Source organism: Pipistrellus kuhlii, unplaced genomic scaffold (assembly GCF_014108245.1).
Source record: "Pipistrellus kuhlii isolate mPipKuh1 unplaced genomic scaffold, mPipKuh1.p scaffold_m20_p_6, whole genome shotgun sequence".
NCBI classification, from domain to species: domain Eukaryota; kingdom Metazoa; phylum Chordata; class Mammalia; order Chiroptera; family Vespertilionidae; genus Pipistrellus; species Pipistrellus kuhlii.
This window is the reverse complement of record NW_023425562.1, coordinates 62,023,661-62,043,425: the sequence shown is the minus strand read 5'-3', so window position 1 is coordinate 62,043,425 and position 19,765 is coordinate 62,023,661. Positions and strand designations below refer to the sequence as shown.

Below are 19,765 nucleotides of genomic sequence, written 5' to 3'. Positions count from 1 at the left end.
TGTAATAGTTAGAGGTCTCTTCAGGTTTTCTTCTTTTCCAGTCAGTTTTGATAGTTCTATTTTTTTTTTTTTTGTCTAGGCATTTGTCCACTTCATGTGCTTTCAAATTCATTGGCAGTATTATTTATAGTAGCCTTGTTTTTCAAAACTATTGGTTATATCTGCAGTTATTTACCCTTTTTATTCTAATGTTATAAATTTGTGCTTTCACTCTATTCCTCTTGCTGGAGGTTTACTGATTTAACGATTTTTTTCACTCAAATAACAAGCTTTTGCTTTGCTGAAATTATCTATTGTCTTTTAATTTCTATTTCAATACTTCTTACTTTTTAATTTATTATTTTTTCCCCATTAGAGTTCTTTGGGTTCACTCTGTTTTTATAATTTTATATCCTCTTTATTTGAGTGTCTAGTTCAATAATTCTCATTTCTTTAAAATATATACATGTAGGCTATAATTTTCACTCTAAATATCCTACTGGGGATGTGCCCACAACCAAGGTACATGCCCTTGACCGCAATCAAACCTAGGACTCTGCAGGCCAATGCTCTATCCACTGAGCCAAACTGGTCAGGGCTCAAGCTCTTTTCCATAGCGGCTGGCTGTACAGTTGACATTTCTACCAAGGGTACACTGTTCATTTAGCTCCACATTCTTGCCAATACTTACTTGATTTATTGATGACAGCCATTCTAATGGGTGTGAGGTGATATTCATTGTGGTTTTCATTTGCATCTCCCTGATGATTAGTGATACTGAGCACCTTTTCATGTACCTGTTGATCATTTGTATGTCTTCTTTGGAAAAATTATCTTAGGTCCTCTGTCCATTTTTAATTGAATTATTATTATGTTGCTATTGATTTGCATGAGTTCCTTATGTAGTTTGAATAATAACACCTTACTGGATATATGGCTTACAAGTATTTTCTCCCATTCTGTAGGGTTTAATTTTTGTGATTGTGTCTTTTGCTGTGCACATTAGCTTCCTTTTGCACATTAATAAATTGTGCTTCCATTACCATTCAGTTATAAATATTGTGCAATTTCTGTTGAAATGTCTCCTTCAGCCCAAGAATAAAAGTGGTTTTCAGCTTCTATATGTCTTAGCTCTCTATCAATTTTTAAATTTTAATTCTTAGTCCTTTATATAGCCACTTTATTAAGCTACTAAAAATTAAAATTACAAATTCATAATCAGAGAGCTAAGGAAGACATGTAAAAGATAACCAGTGGCATAGAAAAATTGTTCTAGCAAAAACCAGCCATTTCCAGGTGTTTTACAACCACCTAGATATCAAGTTATAATAAATAAGTATATTAAGTCAGAATTAGAATATTAAATAAAAAACTTTGCTAATTAGGTTACCAGTAACTCAGAATATAAGATAATTTAAGAACTGGAATTTAAGTGCTATTAATTCCCTCTTTGGGTAACATGGCTGCAGGCACACTACACATTGTAGGTTTGGTTCCAGACCACAGCAATAAAGTGAGTATCACAATAGAGCGAGTTGTAATCTTTTTTGATGGAGGGCCTTACCTTCAATTTTTAAAACATGCAACATCTGCGAAGCAAAATAAAGTGAAGTATGTTGTGCTAGTCTTAACATAGCAGTACAAAGGCCTTGGCTCAAAGAGATAAAACCATGTTGCAAAATAACTCTAGAGCTTGGGATTGGGCTGAAAAGGTATCCTAGTGGAGAGCATATCCCTGCTCAGCCCCATTCCTGGACCCTTCCTGCTTCCCTCTACTCCCCTTCTCTGAAGACCCCTTCCTCTGTATATCACAGGCATCCAAATTCCTGTCTTGGTCTCTGTTTCTAGAAAACCCAACCTAAGATAAGGACTTAAGGGGCTTTTTTGAGATGATCCTTGTTGTCGATGACAGTGTGAGTAAATTGAGGGGAGACAACAATCCCCCTACATGCTGCTATTCAAAACCAACCCATCCAGAATGGGCTTGCACCTGAGCAGGTCAGATGCTAGCAGGAGGGCCCAATGGAATATGGGAAGGATATTTTGCCATGTTTTTTAAGTGAGCACACATATATTGAATGTAAACTTATTTTACTGGTGGTAGTAAACAATCAGAAGATGACTGCTCTATAGTAGTAATAAATTTCTTAGCAGTTATAGCAGAAGCCTTAGCCCAAACTTACAAGGGTTTTCATATATCAGATGTGCATATGTGTGCACATGCACATATAAATGTTAAGCCTATGCTATATTCCCACCAACAACATTCTCACTTACCTTTCCCGTTCTGCTTTGTTCTTGATAGATTTATCTTGACTGATGGCTTTGCTATTTTCCATAGAAATCTTAGCCTGGTGTGCTCTCATTTCCTTGCTTTCCCTATGTATTAAAAATAAACAAATAGGGAGTGAGAGAATGGAGGATAGTATTTAATGGTTACAGAGGTTCAGTTGGAGAAGATGAAAAAGTTCTGGAGATGGATGGTGGTGATGGTGTCACAACAGTGCGAATATACTTAATGCTACACATTTAAGAATGGTTAAAATGATAAGTTTTCTTAAAAACAAAAAAAAAAATTCTACATGTAAACAGGACTAGATTCACTTTTTTCTTCATTATAGAGATCTTGGAGTTGTTTTACATGCCATGAAAAGGGGTGAAAGAGTTCCAATTCATGAGCACACTTCTTCCCGAGGACACTGTGACTCTTCATGGTGAAATAACAGTGATGGGCTGAGAAGAATTTTCCAGCTTTGCCCCACATTTTTGGGGAACAGATGGCCAGTGGGAGAGAATGTCCCCACACTCACAAGAGACCTTCCTGTTTTCTGACAGCCAGTGGGAATGAAGGGAGTCAAATGGTTTCAAACAAGCACCGGAAGTAGTAAAACAGGACGTTTACAGGCAAATGGCCAGTGTGTGTGCGAATGCATGTGTATGCAGGACAAAGACCCATATCTTTATATGATTTATGTATTCATTATAGGCATGAAATTTAGAATATAAAAATGAATATCATTAGCAAAGACTCTTTTTCAGGAACCTATGCACATCTCCTTGAAGTGCTATCTGGAAACTTGTCACCAGGAAGTTGGGTTACCTGAGCGGTGTTTGCTAGGCAAAAGGCATGGTAAACAACCCAAATATTCAGAAAGGATGAATGAAAAAGATGATGTGATCTATCTATCTATCTATCTATCTATCTATCTATCTATCTATCTATTGACATATTAATCAGCGATAAAAAATGAAATTTTGCTTTTAGCAACTACATAGATAGATCTTGAGATTATTATGCTAAATGAAATAAGCCAGAAAAAAAGGATAAAAACCATGTGATTTCACTCATATGCAGACTATTGAACAACAAGAAAAATAACAAAGACAATAACAAAACAAGCAAAAACAATCTCATGGATACAGACAACAGCACAGTGATTACCAGAGAGAAGGGGGGTGGGTGGAGGGTGAATTGGAAAAGGAGTCAAATATATGGTAACTAAGGGAAACTAGATTTCATGGGGATCCCACAATAGAGTATACAGATGTTGAGTTATCTATATTAACCAATGTCACCTCAAAAAATTTAAGTTTTTTAAAAAGGAAGGACCACCTGTAACAGGTACTTCAGCTGCAGAACTTAGGGTTACAGAGGCAGGAATAAGGACTACACACTCCTGGGCCCCAGAAAATGGCTCTTTGTAAACCGACCATTTCTTTATTCATTCATTCAACACTTATCAGTATCCAAACACTGCTGTCAGTAGTTAGGATTAATTAACCGAGAACAATAGCTGTGATGGTGAAAAAGAAACACAAACACAGGGTACTTGAGAACAAGCTTACATGATGCTATTGCTTTGAAAAATGGCCCTATCACATATATAATATTCAAAGTAAATTAGTAACTAGGGATGGTATCTTCAAATGACTTCCTAAGAAATGCAAGAATTAGTTTCATTTGTTTTTTTCTTTTGAATGGTTCCTACTGTTGTGGGGTACAAACATTTTTTTTTTAGTCAACTACAAAAGTCTTTATTTAACTATAAAAAAGATTAGAAAAGAGTTCCATATTCCCTGAAGTGTCTTTGAATAGGACAGACACCTAAAATCTGGTATTGCTGCAATGGCCCAAGGCAGACCGATGAATAGACCTTTTTGAATACTGAATTGAGAGAATTTGCAAGGGAAAAAAGAAAAGACAACTTCTAATCCTATACATCGAGATAGAGTATAGTTGATCTCTGAACAACATAGAATTAAGGGTGCAGACCACTGTACTATCCACAAATAACTTTTGACTCCCCCAAAATTTAACTACTAATAGACTGAAAGCCCTAGTCATAATATAAACAGTTGGTTAACATATATTTTGCATGCTAATTGTATTTTATACTGTATTCTTACAATCAAGTAAACTAGAGAAAAGAAAATGTTATTAAAAATCAGAAGTAGCCGAAACCGGTTTGGCTCAGTGGTAGAGCGTCGGTCCACGGACTGAAAGGTCCCAGGTTCGATTCCAGTCAAGGGCATGTACTTTGGTTGCCGGCACATCCCCGGTAGGAGGTGTGCAAGAGGCAGCTGGTCGATGTTTCTCTCTCATCGACGTTTCTAGCTCTCTATCTCTCTCCCTTCCTCTGTGTAAAAAATCAATAAAAAAAAAATCAGAAGTAAAAGAAAATACATTTACATTACTGTATGTATTTATTGAAAAAAAAAAAAAAAAAAACAGGTTTAAGTGACCATGCAGTTCAAACCATGTTGTTCAAAGGTCCACCTGTATTGAAAAATGGTTAAGGTACAGAACATTAACTCTCAGGCACTTATTTAGTTGTCTCAAATGAGGATTGGAAACTAGGGCAAAAATACTTCATGCTCATATGGCCGTATCTACCCTTCCAAAATGAGGTGGGGAATTTCATATAATTTATACATTTAGCATTTTTAAAGTTTCTTGTTTGATTTGTTTGTAAAATGCTTCTCTTTCCTATTCTTTCACGTGTATCAACAGGCCTTAAATGTGGCATGGAGTGGGCACTGAGGGAGAAGCAAGCACGTTGCAACAGAGCTGTGATCACAAGAAGTAACTGACATAGCCCTGACTGGTTTGGCCCAGTGGATAGAGCGTTGGCCTGCAGACTGGAGGGTCCCAGGTTCAATTTTGGTCAAGGAAATGTACATTGGTTGTGGGCACATCTCCAGTAGGGGGTGTGCAGGAAGCAGCTGATTGATGTTTCTCTCTCATCAATGTTTCTAACTCTCTAGCCCTCTCCTTTCCTCTCTGTAAAAAAATTAATATTAAAAAAAAGAGAACTGGCATAAATGTTCTTAGGGTGTGTGTGTGTGTGTGTGTGTGTGTGTGTGTGTGTGTGAGAGAGAGAGGAAGGGGTCTAGTTTATTATTTGTAGGTAGTTTACATGTAATATTCAATTTGCTGAAGCACGGAGAGACCAAAAGAAACTGATCCTTCTTTGCTGTTTCATGATTAGAACTATCTTTCTAAAACTCACAGAAGTCCTAAAAACACAACAGGAGGGACTCTCCACCGTCAGCCACGGAGTGATCAATATAGTCTCTCTAGCAGGGGTCCTCAAACTTTTTAAAGTGGGGGCCAGATCACGGTCCCTCAGAGAGCTGGAGGGCCAGACTATATAAACTACTAATTCCTACTGTAACACCTCGGCTGCGCTCACTGCCCAAAAAACCTGGCGGGCCGGATCAGACTCCTCTGTGGGCCGCATGTGGCCCGCGGGCCGTAGTTTGAAGGCGCCTGCTAGGGGCTTCGCTGGTTGGTCTTTACCTCCTTCTGTTTCTTCTCTTCCTCAGAGACTCCACATCACTTCCAAAGACCACTCTGGAGGTGGCAGTGCTTTTCTGGGCTGAATGCTCTTTGTGCTGTCACACTGTTTGCTGTGGATCACACACTACTTGTCATTTGACTTAGATTCTCATGTGAGTGTTAATATTGTAACACGTGGAAGCTCTTGGATGTTAGAGGCCATTTCTTAGAGCTCATCTTGCTCAGATCAGTCCTTTGATATCATATGATACACATGAAAGCTCCATAGTACAAGTCACGCTGATTTTTGCCTACTACCTCCACTCACACGTGCAAAATTCCTGTTCTTTAAAAACTAGGAGTGCACGTTGGAGATGGCTAGCTCTCCTACCTGTCGTGGGACAGTTTCAGCTGCTGGGTTTGCTGTTCGTGGGCGTTGATCAGGAGCTTCCGCAGCAGCTCGCACTGCTGGCTGAGGTGCAGGTCCCGGATTTCCTGCTCCTCCGCACTGTGGGTGTTGATCATTTCTGACCACTCCTTTGTGTGCTGCGCCACAATCTCTTTGACCTATGTAGGAAAGAGGGGATGGAGCCACCTGGAATTCTCAGATTTCAGGCATGAACAGCAAATAGGATTCACGCATTTTAGATCCCTCCCACCAATTTACTTGGTGAATCAGTGGACACCTATGACTTGCAGAAAATAGGTACCGGTCAATGGGAATTAGGAGATCATTGCTTATTTTAAAAAATCAGTCATTTTGGCTCTAACTATTTAACAATGACCCATTATTTTACTGCCTAACTTTGCCTATGCTGCTTTGCCAGTCCTGTCAGAATCCCCTTCATCACCTCGTGCTTTTCCAGGTTCACTCCACCAGGCCACAGGTCTGAAATGAGGGGGTGGGTTCTCTTATTCCTGCATCATGGCTTACTGGTGTCAACCCTGCATTGATGCTCTTTGCAATATGTTTTACAACTCCCCTCATCAAGAGCCAGCATCCACTTCCTCACCTCCTTGAGTCTGGCTGACCTTGTCACATGCTTTACTCTTGAGCCAGTAGCAAATGTGATGGCAAGCAGAGGCTTCAAAAGTGCTCTATCTGGAACCCCGAGCTGCCCTGTGACTGAGCCTGTGCTCCCTGCTGGAAGGTGAGAGGTAGGAAAAAGGAAGCAGGAGCCAGCTCACCAGCAGGTCTCTGAGGGAGGTCACCAATCCAGCTCGCTATAGACCCAGGAGCCGAAACCAGTAGAAAAACCATCCAACTGAGTATGGCAGCAAAAGCTGACTGGTAGTGGCCAAGGATTCTACTTTTCTATTTATGCAAAGCATCTAAAAACCGTGGCTTATTGTACAAGGCCTTGATTCTCAAGCATTCCCATTAAGAGAACAACAGAGAATGGGGAACAACTCTAAAAGACACATAGTTTACTGCTTCTTTAGACTTCATGGCAGAACAGACACAGAATACACAGAATACACAGCAGCAGAGAGAACTTCAGCTCCACGTATGTAGCAGGGCCACTGGGTTGGATGACAGAACCACATGCAGACATGTAGGTTGGCTGGTTTGACCAAGTGCTATAGTTAGGGGTTTTCTTTTTTTTTTTTTTTTTTTAAATATATTTTATTGATTTTTGTACAGAGAGAAAGGGAGAGAGATAGAGAGTTAGAAACATCGATGAGAGAGAGTCATTGATCAGCTGCCTCTTGCACACCCCCTACTGGGGATATGCCTGCAACCAAGGTACATGCCCTTGACCGGAATCGAACCCGGGGCCCTTCAGTCCCCAAGCCGACGCTCTATCCATTGAGCCAAACCAGTCTCGGCTAGTTAGGGGTTTTCTTTAAGAAGTTTTTTTGTTTGTTTTTATTAACCATTATCACTAGATTAATTATTTATATTCTTGATTGGAACTTAGCATTCACTTCTCCAAATGTCCCACAAATTTAATTACTGTCTCCCAAACTCATATTTTCTTGTGTCTTTGAGGAAATACAGGTAATTAGGCTTATCTCTTGGAATGTTGATTTTGAACTATTGATTTTATTTTTCTTATCACAAATTTCCATAGCAAAGTTAGGATGGAGTATCAGAGTTACTCAACCCCTTAATCAAATGGTTTTCTGTCATATGTTTATTGTTACTTCCATAGGGAAGCATATTCTGTATTTTATACACTATTTCCTTTGAGTGTATGCATTCGATGTTTAGCTTGATGCCTCTGAGGCAGAAAACAAACATTGTTAGCATATCTCTACAGATGAAGAAAAAGATGTTCCATGAAATGGCTTTTTTCTTACCCAGTAAGTCTGGGACCTGGACCCTTTCTAGTCCCAGGGTAATGTTATTTCTGATTTATGCTATATATATACCTTGGAAGAAATCACAAAGTATCTCCTGCAAGTTGCTGCTGTAAAAATAGGAATTTTCTTACCTTAGATTTGTGATCTGATGTCAATGTCTGAATTTTAATTTCTGTTTCTTTTTTCATTTCAAGACAATTACTTCCCCTGAAATGGAAAATCGCAAATGTGTGCCAGACGTTAGATATTTTCCCATTCCCATGGGCCTTTGCTACAAAGCTTTCTGATGAAGCCAGTTTGTTCATTAGATATGGGATGCCATGGCTCATTGGGCAACATCAATTTTTCTTGTAATAAATGCATACCTTACACAATTCTATATCGTGATTACTCAATTCAACCACTACACAAAGAAACACTTCAGACCTAACAATTATGTCATTGTTAAGGGTCTGTGGCCAGAGTTTCCATTTTGGTTCCTGCTTTTCTTTGAGCTATTTTTCATTTATTCAATAAAATATTATTTGGGATAAAAACTGGGAAATAGGCCCTCAGCCTTGAAGTGAATTGTTAATTCTTCCATTTCGGTTGTAAAGCCAAATTTTTGTCTTTGACACATGCCAATAAGGGAGAGAATAGCATTTCTTGGCATATTAGGGTGATTTGTACTTCTTTTTCTATTGTGATCAGAAAATATATATATACCAGGAAATTGCCCAGCAACCATTACTGTTTATTTTAGTGATTATTTTTTCCTTTTGAAATATCCATATCATTGCTGAAACCAGAACATGTTTTAACTTTCTGTCTTCAGCATAGATGCTCTCCGGCCTAAGTCAGAATGTGGCATTATATTATTCACTGAGTGTGTCTCTGGGAGAAGCATTATTCTAAAAATGCTAGGTATCTCATCAAATCTATTACTTCTCAAAGATGGCACTCAGTATGTTTCTCCTCTTATCTGTTATCAGTAAGCTTGCAGCATGAGATAAACATTCCCCTGGCTTAGTTCTGGAGACAAAATCTTTCACAGTAAATGCAATGATCTGTTTCATTCAAGTTTTCTCTGTGGCACAAGCTAAACATTCTTGAAATCTTAAAAATCAAAAACTGCATTTTTGAGTGCATCACCTTATTATTATTTTCTGGCTATGCAAAATTATTTCTGTAGTTTCAAATCTTCTTAGTTTTAGCTTGTCCTTCCCTCTCTCCCCCACCTTCACCTCCAAAATACTTGAGTGGAAAACAGATGAGAGACACAGTTATTCTGTCATTAACCAACAGCTGTAGAACTTGAACAAAGCTCTTCTTTCCTACTTTAATTATTCCTTGCAGCTGTACAAGTTTTTTATTTTCCAGGAATAAATTTTTAAAAATATATTTTTATTGATATCAGAGGAAGCAGGAGAGAGATACAAAAACATCAATGATGAGAATAATTGATCAGCTGCCTCTTGCATGCCCCCTACCGGGGATTGAGTCAGCAACCCAGGTATGTGGCCTGAAAGGGTATCAAACTGTGACCTCCTGGTTCATGGATTGACGCTCAACCACTGAGCTAGACTGGTTGAACCAGGAATAATTTTTAATGATGGAAACAGAGTTAGGACAAAGTTCCTCCTTGGCCTAAATTGGCAGCTAAATTATGGAAAAGACAAAATATAAAAAGGCAAAGGCTTCTAGAAGGAAATACACATTATTACCCCTTCTTCTTCATTGCCTTCTCTAGGATTTTCTCATGGGTCGACTTCTCTTTGTCATACTGTGCCACAATTTTGTCAACTTGCGTGCAGTGTAGCTTCTGCATGGTGCTGTGCTCCTGAACAAGAAGGATTGTCAGTTACTAGTTGGACTCAGTGCGGCTGATACACTGTACCCCCTGTGTCACTGGCATCATTTTCACCAGTTTTCTCAGAGGATTGTTTCGGAAATTAAAGAGTGATTGAGTCTGGAAACTGGAAGAACTTCCAAAATCCCATACAACGTACTAGCAGTCTTTTGTACAGGCATACCCCCAACAAGAATGTCTCTAGCCTCAGTTGAATGAACATGCCCACCTCAAAAGACAGCCCTGCCCACCATTGGGCAGCACGGACCATCCCAAAGTCCTTTCTTCTGTACATTTATGTCTCCACAGAATTTCCACCCATTCATCTTTGTTTTGCTATCTGAGATAGTCTATTGTCCCTACCCCACATTGGTCCTCAAATACCCAAGTTCATTGTCATATATCTTTAAAAAAAATATTCATTAAAGTATAGTTAACATACAATATGTTTTGGATTCACAACAGAGTTATTTGACATTTACATATTTTATGAAATTACTATCATGATAAGTCTAGTAACCATGTGTCACCATACAAAGTTATTACAATATTATTGACTATTTGAGGAGCCATATTTCTTCTCATTTATATGCTAAATATAATTATTCATCATTTGATATGACTTCTAAATACCTGGCACATTTGGGAAGGTCTTAAAAATCATCATTACATATCAGATGGTTTAAAAGATCTCAGAGGTCCTTTTAAGAAATTAAGTTTCTCTTGTTCTCATTACCTTTATTGGAAGAGGCGGAAATTATCCTTCCAGTGACAATAGCTGTAATGGGCCCTACCAGGAAAGAAGGTATTCCACTTTCTGCCTTTCTCTGTGGGCAGAGACTGGAGAGCAGGAAGGTACTGTGAAGTTTTTCAACTCAGGCGAGAATTATTCAAGCCACCTCTTGCTGTTCTCTTCAACTTGCAACTTGCTCTTATAATTCCTATCATTGTCAAAAGACCTCTTTGTATGTGTAGAAAGGAAAAATAACTATATTTCAGAAGTAGGCCACCTCAAAGGGCTCTTGGTGAGAAGTTGAGAGTCAGTCAGTATCTCCCTCCATGCTTTGTTTCTGCAAACTATTTGCCAGTGACCCAGGACATTTTGGAACCTGGAGCTAAGATTGTGAGCTAGTCTTCAATAGTTAGGCTATGGGCCACTAGTTCAGATAAAGTCATTTTATGAAGCTATTTTTAAATGGGTGAAGCTCTGTGATGCCTTTGAAACAACTGTCAGGAAGATAGGTTCCAAATTAGTGACAACGGATCCCAAAGGGATTCTATATTTTAATTTCATTTCTGACCAGTTAAAATGCACATATCGCTGTCCACTTGGTTGGTGGTAGTTTCTAAGCAGTGTTCTTGGATGTGAAGAATTCATTGTTCCATAACACAGAAAAGTAGCTTTAGGGTTTCATCAGAGAGCGAACAGAAAAACCCAAACAGTCAAACAAAATACCCCAAAATACGTATGTATACACAAACTGTACCTTTGCATGCTTCTTCTTTAAAGAATTCAGCTCCTTCTGCTGTTTCTTTAAATGCTTCAAGTAAGCCTGTGACACAAATAAAGAGGGTCCAAAGTAGGTTTCTGTAGCCACAATAATTACACTTGGTGAGAAACAAAGGTATATTGGTTTTACCAATATGCATAATGTAAGAGTCCTTGAAATGACCAAGCAATTTTACCTTCATCTGCTTTAAATCTTCTATCCTCACTTGAGGGATAAGTTCAATACCTTAAAAAAAAAAAGATTAGACACTGTGTATATTAAAAGTTAGAGAGAATAACTGATAATAGAAAATTCAGTTATAAAATCTCATCTAAAAGTTTTGAAACAGCTTTACACGTAATGTTATGAATATAAACATCTGAATTCTTTATTACAAAGCAATTAATTAGACACAACTGAAATGCTTATTGTCTTAGGCCAGGTTTCCAGGAGCAGAGCCTGGGCCTGGGATTTGAGTGAGCATGGTTTACTGTGGAAAGGCTCTTGGGAGAAGCCCTAGAGAGAGGCAGGACAGGACAGAGAAGAAGCCAAGGGGTGTTTCCAGCCTGGTCCTACAGGGAGCTGCTGAGCATAAATGGCCCTCCAGCCTTCTTCTCCTTTCAGGTAAGGAAACTGGGCTTTTGCAACTCCATTTTCATCAGAAGGGGCCTTTAGAGTGCTTAGAAAACCTTTCAAGAATTTCCAGGCAAAACTCCCACAGTTTGAGCACAACTCTCCAGGGAGAAACATGCACTTGTGATCTGCTATCAGCCAATACTCTCAGCATCGGGGGGAAGAAGTGTGGGCCCCAATGCAGGAAATCTGACCACGACCAATGGCATCTATTTCAGTTATGTTTATCTTTGCATTTCAAGGCATACCATATCTGTCAATTACTTCTCAGCTCTATCCCACCTTCATCATCATCAAAGACCGAAATATTTTTTTCAGTTTCCTTTTTTTTTTTTATTTATTTTTTTTTTTTTTTTTACCACATTTAATTTTAGCATGTATGCAAAATGCTATTGAGCACAGCAAAGCCTTTAAAATTCAGGAAATAATAAAATCAAACCATTGTATCAGGATGCTGACATACAGAGATCAGCCACACCAGCTCAGACCAACCAATCCAATGAAACATGACCTCAGTAAATGGTGGTTGTTTTCAGCCACTAGCACATGAGTTCACGTGTTGTGCAGCACATGCTAACTGAAATAGCTTCTGTCAGAGTTCTTCCTTTCCATCCCAAAATTCCTTTTCACTCATCGTTCTTGGCTCAGACATAACATCTCTGTTCCCTCCTTATAAAGCAGAATCTCTCCTTATCTCTTGCTTCAGCTCTTTCTCAAGCTTTGTTTAAAATATACCCCTCCAGGAAAGTTGAACCACTCACCAGTACCTATTAGCATTCCTCTGTCCTCTTTTCCTACACACTCAGGTTGCTTCCTATGTTGCTTCTTTCTAGGCTGCCTTCTTTTGGCTTCTCCACCATCTATTCATATTTACAGAGTTAGGTTACAAGGCCTAGCTCACTTGAGATCTTACCTGTAAGAATTCTGTGGGACCCTTGCTGGAAGGGATTTATTCTCCTCTCCTGTTTCTGAGGGTTCAGCTATTATTGACTGCAGCCTGTACAGAAGTCTTCCCTATCTTATCTGAGGTCTCTGAAGGTGTGGAGGTATTTCTTATAAAACCTAGTAATATCACTTAAAGTTAGCTTCCAAGTCTTCTGAATAAAAGGCCAAAATGAATCAGTCGTCCTCTCTCTCAAGGAGACTAGACTGAAAGTGAGAGCCACTTGGCTCCTTCAAATGCAGCCTTTTAGGGAATCAGGGTTGAGGAAGTTCCAAATGCAAGTGTGTTCCCTTCTAGAACTAGGAGTACTTCTGTCCTTTGTAAGCTGGTTCCACTATACTGTTTTTCAGGCTATTTAACACACTATAATTACAAATGTCTTTTTACTCTGGGTGTGATACAAGAGCTTTCTTTAAACAAAACTTTCCCATTTTCCAAGTCTATCTCTAGCTGAGTGGCTAATGGTAATAATGACCAGTGCTGGTACAAAGTGCCCAAGGCTTTATCATTACCTTGTTCCAAGCTTTTTCCAGGGAGGAACAGGAAAACATCTGCGGGCAACATACAATTTGGGCTATGTTTGTGCGTGTCATTTTCTAATTTGTTTTATAAAGACCAACGCACACTTAGCTTCCTGCTAAATTACTACGTTATTTTGGTTTGGGAAAGCCTATAGTTTCTTCCCTTAAACTGCAGCACCATGTGAATGAAGTGTACAAGCAATTTGATATCCTTATATTAAGGATAGTGAATTCCCTTATAACTGGGAAATATATGTACTGAGTAAAAAATGATTAGGAAAAAGAGAAATTCTAATTAAATTAAGAAGACTGATTAAGTCAATGATTCATGATCAAGGAGAATATTTAAAGTATTTAATTAACAGTATGGAACAGGCACCATCCAATCAGAATGGATGCCTGGCCACTAAGAGTAGAAGTCAACCAGCCAATTGTTTTTTCCATATACCAGCTGAATTTTAGCACATGGGTTACATAGTTCTTTTTGAATGACACCTCTTATGATATTTTGTTTCACCTACAGATACGCATAAAGAATTGGCCTTCAGATGCCCACCTGATGATTTTAAAAATAAATATTTATGGATACTAAATATCTCCAGGAGGAAAGAAATTGTCAATAAGAAATTCATTTTATTTTTTTGAAATTTTTGAAATTTAGAAATGTCTGAACAATCGTGATTCTGTTGGTTCATGACCTACTGGCTGTCCAGGTAAGTGCCTATTGTGGGGTATCCAGAAGAGAGTGGGGGAGTATTTGGGAAATTTAGCATGTGAAAGTGCTTCCCTAAAAGGACACTGACTTAAACATCTTCTATAACTATGGATGTTGTACTCAGTGTAACTAAGGTGCAGGGGATCTAGCAGACAAAACACAAATGTTGACTCTCGATTAAACAATCAGAGAAATTAAGCAGTTTGCCTAGTCCACAAGAAAACATTCTGCTCTTAAGTTTTATGGGGCCATGAAAATTGACAAAATTAATAATTTGAAATACCCTTATAAAAATACTTTTTAAAAAGAGTCTAAAATTGCCAGAACAGATAAGGAGCTCAAACAACATTCCTTTACCTTTCTTGGCTTCCATGCCGGACCCCAGGGCGGCCGTGGTGGTTGGTCTGAGCTCAGAGCTGCTCTGAGGGGTCACATTTGTTTTGGCAGTATTGGCCTTTCCTTTCTTGTCGTTCTTAGAAGTGTCACTGGGCACATCAGCTATGTCACTCTGGAACAGAAATGTTTATATTATCCCAAGTGCATGCCAGCTCAAGTTCAATTGCCTTGCACAGTCTCTATTTTACCGAATCCAGTCTGTATCACTTAACTTCTTCCCTGCAACTGTCTCATAGATGGGTCTTTGCCTGGCAGGAAGAAACATTAAATGGTTTCCTCAGGCTTGAGGCAAAGGAAGAAGCCAAGGAAAGAAGATCCAATTCCTTTACAAGCAGGTTATACCTTCTCTTTTGCTAGTTCTGGAGAGATTGTTGCTTCCACTCTAAACTGAGTGTGATAAAGGGAGCCTTAAAATCAAAGAAACAAACCACACATCTGTGCACTGACACGGGAAAAGGTTGGATACAAGACTGTTAAAAAATAACAAAATAATCCATGTCACTTTCATTAATCTATTGAGTTGGGCTGGTTGGTATTTCAATGTATCACAAAAGCATTGTGTGTGTGTTTATTGATTTCAGAGAGACAGGGAGAGGAATAGAGTGATAAAAACATCAATGATGAGAGAAAATAACTGATCGACTGCCTCCTGCACCAGGGGATGTATCCTGACTGGGAATTCAACTGTGACTTCCTGGTTCATGGGTCAACCCATAATCACTGAGCCACATCAGCAGGGCAAAGCATCCTATATTTTAAACAATGGATTCTCTCCTCCACCCTCCCCCATTTTGTTTCTAATGGGAAAAGGTCACCAGATGTGAGTTAAGCCATGTTGAAGAAGTGGGATTTTGAGATGGTGGTCACATTTTATTAAATATGCTACTCTCTTACTGACCCTTGAAACTTTTTTGGTGAATTGATAAAATCTGTTTTAAAAAAACTTCTTTGAACTTGTTATGGTAATTTATCAGTTTGTCTTACTTTTTTAATTACTGTTGGACAACTAAACTTCCCCACTTGGCTGTCTTTAATTGACTATTGCTACTTACAGTTTCAATGCCCATAGCTCTCATTTGGTCTGCTCTTTTTTCCGTAATTGAAAGAAACTTCTTTGGGTCTGATAAAGCATCCACAATATCTGGGGAATAAATAGAACACTGAGCTGTTAATTCTGCTTTACTAAAAACATCCAAGAAAATGCAGCTAACACACTATTCAGAATCCTGGACTCACATTGTGCCCTCTAAGTTCCTTCTCCTAGGATATGAGACAAGTTCATAAAGTAGAACTAGTTGCTGAAAGCAAGAAATAAGTAAAGCCAGATGATTTTCCCTCTGGTTCTCCCCAAGTACAGCAGGCAGTACATTGCCTTAGGCTCCTGATTATGCACTTGTGTGACCTTGAATAAGTCAATTAATGTCCCCAGATTTTGTTTCTTCATCTGTAAATTAAAACTGATACTACCCACCCTGCAGGATATGGTGAGAATTCAGTGAAATGATGAATGTCAAAAGTACCTGAAGCATAGTAGATTCTACTGGCACTAAGCTGATTTTTAGATAGCCAATTTTGTCCCATGGTAGATAAACTGAAATATTTCTCCAGTGTTGTTTCAGCAATACAGTAAAATTCCATCTTTTATATAACATCATTTGAAGAGTCCCAAGTACTTTCAAATAGAATTTCATATAATTTTGCCTAATTTGCTAATACCATAGAAAGAATGATTATTCTTGTTAACTTAAAACAGTGCATAATTTACAAACTTAAAAAATTATGTTTATCAATTTCCCTTTCCTAATGACATTCATAAGATAATTTTTCTCAGTTGAAATTTTTCTTTTCCCTTTTATAACAGAAAACATGTTATTTTAATAATATAATAAAGATGATATATTTTAAATATTCAAATATATAATATGAAAAGTAAAAATCTCCTCTCCTGCCAATTCTATACTCAGTGGATAACTACCATTACCCATTTTCTGTATCCTTATTTTTTTCAGAACTGCATATGGATTTATAGTTTTCTCCACCTATTTTTTTATTTTTTAAAGTTCACATGTTTTAGAAATACTTCCATGTCAGCAATATATAAATACTACATTGTTGCTATTTTTAAAAAATATGCTTTTATTGATTTTTAGAGATGAAGAGGGAGAGAGGGAGAGGGGGGGAGAAGAGAGAAAGAGAGAGAGAGAGAGAGAAAGATCAATCGGTTGCCTTTTGCATGCACCTTGACTAGGGGTCTAACCCACAATCTGTGCATGTGCCTGAACCAGAATCAAACCAGCTACCTTTCAGTGCATGGTTGATGCTCAAGTAACTGAGTAACACCAGGAAAGATAAACTACATTATTTTTAAGGGCTGCTTACATAGTCCATTTTATGGTTAGTTATAATATCTTTCTGATCCACTTACCTGGCCCACAGCACTCTATCTCAGCTTCTTTTATGTCTCTCACACCTTTTAATATATGCTGTTGCTTCTAATAGGCTTCTTGTAATTTTTAAAAATAAAACACAGGGGAAGGAGGAAGGAAGAAGTCTTTACTCTAGATTTTGGGGCTAAAAAATCCTCATGGCTTTTTGAACCAGCAATCAGGTTTTTAAAGTTGAGGACTAGTTGCAGAAAATCTGCCCTCCAGAGAAACATGCATTACTAGAATCAAACAACAAAATAACCCCCAGTTCCCCAAGTCAAACTCTGATGTGTTCCAGTATAGAAATCACAGCTGTACTTAGAGCCACACGTACAAGCATGCACACATTTTTGAGCCTGGTTCTGACAATAGCACAGTGATGAGCATCCTACAAGAATGCCACAAGCCAGGTAGTATTAGAATGTTTGCTTCAGAGGCGGGGAAATGAGAGGTTTTGTCACAGTCCCAAAGTCATCTGGCCACTGGTGGAGTCAGCATTTGAACTGTGGGTTAATTTGATGCAATTGCTCTGCTGTATTATGTCTATTTGGTTGAACAGACTCTGAGAATACTGAAAATCTTTGTTTTTGTTTAATGTTCTTGGCTTAGTTGAAGTTTATAAAATGTTAATATATTTATGTTTAAACAAAATCCTGTGAATTGGCCCAGCTTTAGATTCCTCCCATTGGTCACCTCAGGAAAAACAAAGGTGGTCTCCATGGAATGAGGACTAAGATCTTTTGTTGGGAAATTGAACTCTCTTGTGGATTTGGAAGAAACTCCAGGCATGCTGAGAGTTGAGTTCAATTTAAATCTTTTAGTGATACCAGTCGTTATTAATATTTCAATATTATGTCTATCCCTCCAAACCCCTTTGAGTGATGGAGGGAGGAGACATAATATTGTAAAGTATATCCTTCACAAACATATTTGACAAACTGATAAGCAACATGAAATTATATTTAAAAATAAGAAAGAACCTTAAAAAGAATCTAACCTTGCCCTTTCACTTCTTAGTATGAACCCTGGAGTTGCCAGTTTTCCTTGGTTTCTTTGAAGCTACCAGGGTTGACAGCACTGGAGGAATAGATTTTTCTTAAGCCATTGGTAAAATATTTTATAATCTTGTAATTTGGGGCCATATATATATATATATATATATATATATATATATATATATATATGCATACTAGAGACCTGATGCATAAAATTTGTGCAAGAGAAGGCCTTCCTTCCCTGACTGCCGGCACCGGCTTCCCTCTGGCACCCAGGACCCGGGCTTCCCTCGCAACCCTGGCTTCCTCCAGTCTAATTAGCATATTACACTTTCATTATTATAGATATAAATGTAGATATATTCATATATGGATAAAAATATATAGATCTAGATATTATATTCTGAACCCAAATGTTTACCTTACCTCCAAATCCATCAGGCACATATGTTTTAAGCACAATATTGCAGAAAATTGTGGGCAGTGATAATGGTTTATTTCCCTCATTTCGAAGGGAAATGTGTCGATAGCCGGCTTGGAGGCCATCCAGAGGAAGAATCCTCTGGCCGATGAGCCTGTTGTTGTCATCATACACTGCTATCCTCAAGACTGCCAGGTCAGGGAGGATTACCTGCAAACCAAGAATGGAACTTTTCACTGAGTTTAGGAAAGCAGCTCCTAAGAACCACAATTCTAGAAATGGGGGTCACATCCACATTGCTCTTCAAGGCCCCTTTATGGTTGAAAATGATCAATTTGCCTTCCTAGAGAATGCTGTATAAACCACAGTGCCTAAGCCATTGAGAAAGGCAATGGGACAGGCTTCCTGGAAATCATCTCATTGAAAGTTTTAGATGGAATGGATGTGAAGGACTATTAGCCCAATCCTTATTATCTTTCCTAATCCCCAACCATGAAATGGATGAGCAAAAGGAGGTCCTGATAAATAAGTGATTTCCCTTATTCTCAGGGATAGTCAGTGACAATTGGGCCTGGCAACTGGGACTCTTGACATCTAGTCTGGTGGTCTCTCTGCTACCTTGGCTGCTTCTGATATCTAATTCTACCTGTTCTTAAGAATGTAGGAAGTATCGCTGAAGAAAAGCTTTATGTATAAAATATAATATATATTGTATACTTATAATATATATATAAATATGTCTCTTTTTATTGCATTCCTCAATTTTTAAAATATTTTGGGATATTAAGTAGAGTAAGATGAGACAGCTAGAAACACAAGACATCTACTCTCACCATTCCCAAACTGAATAAATGGACATAAAACCTGAGCTAAGAGAGCATAAACCCTATTCAGATACAAAATAGCAACATCACAAAAGAAAATCCAATATATTTTTTTAAATATATATATTTTTATTGATTTCAGAGAGGAAGGAAGAGGGAGTGTGAGATGGAAACATTAATGATTACAGAGTCATTGATCAGCAGCCTTTTGCATGCCCACTACTGGGAATCAAGCCCACTACCTGGGCATGTGCCCTGACCAGGAATTGAATCTTATATGACTACTAGATACCTGGTGCACAGATTCATGCACCAGTGGGGCTCCCTCAGCCTGGTCTGCGCCCTCTCACAATCCAGTACCCCTCAGGGGATGTCGGAGAGCCACTCTAAGGACCCCACTGGTGCATGAGTCTGTGCACCAGGGCTCTAGTACCACAAATAAAAACCAAGTTTGGTATCTAGAACTATAATATGTATCAGGATTATTTATTATGACAAAGTACACTGG

The 19,765-nt window shown here is 38.4% G+C and overlaps 1 protein-coding gene across 7 annotated transcripts in view; it reads right to left on the bottom strand.

Moving 5' to 3' along the window:
- The window catches only part of PLCB4 (phospholipase C beta 4), a 365,947-nt gene that overhangs the window by 9,483 nt on the left and 336,699 nt on the right, over positions 1-19,765 (bottom strand). For all 7 annotated transcript variants that reach the window (XM_036417991.2, XM_045574871.1, XM_045574870.1 and 4 more), the window contains 9 exons: positions 18,439-18,643; positions 15,644-15,732; positions 14,553-14,703; positions 11,580-11,629; positions 11,381-11,446; positions 9,769-9,884; positions 8,197-8,272; positions 6,150-6,325; positions 2,257-2,358 (listed from right to left, as the gene is read on the bottom strand). In XM_036417991.2, coding sequence (XP_036273884.1) covers positions 2,257-2,358; positions 6,150-6,325; positions 8,197-8,272; positions 9,769-9,884; positions 11,381-11,446; positions 11,580-11,629; positions 14,553-14,703; positions 15,644-15,732; positions 18,439-18,643 — 1,031 coding nt within the window. The remainder of the gene's footprint in view (positions 1-2,256; positions 2,359-6,149; positions 6,326-8,196; positions 8,273-9,768; positions 9,885-11,380; positions 11,447-11,579; positions 11,630-14,552; positions 14,704-15,643; positions 15,733-18,438; positions 18,644-19,765) is intronic.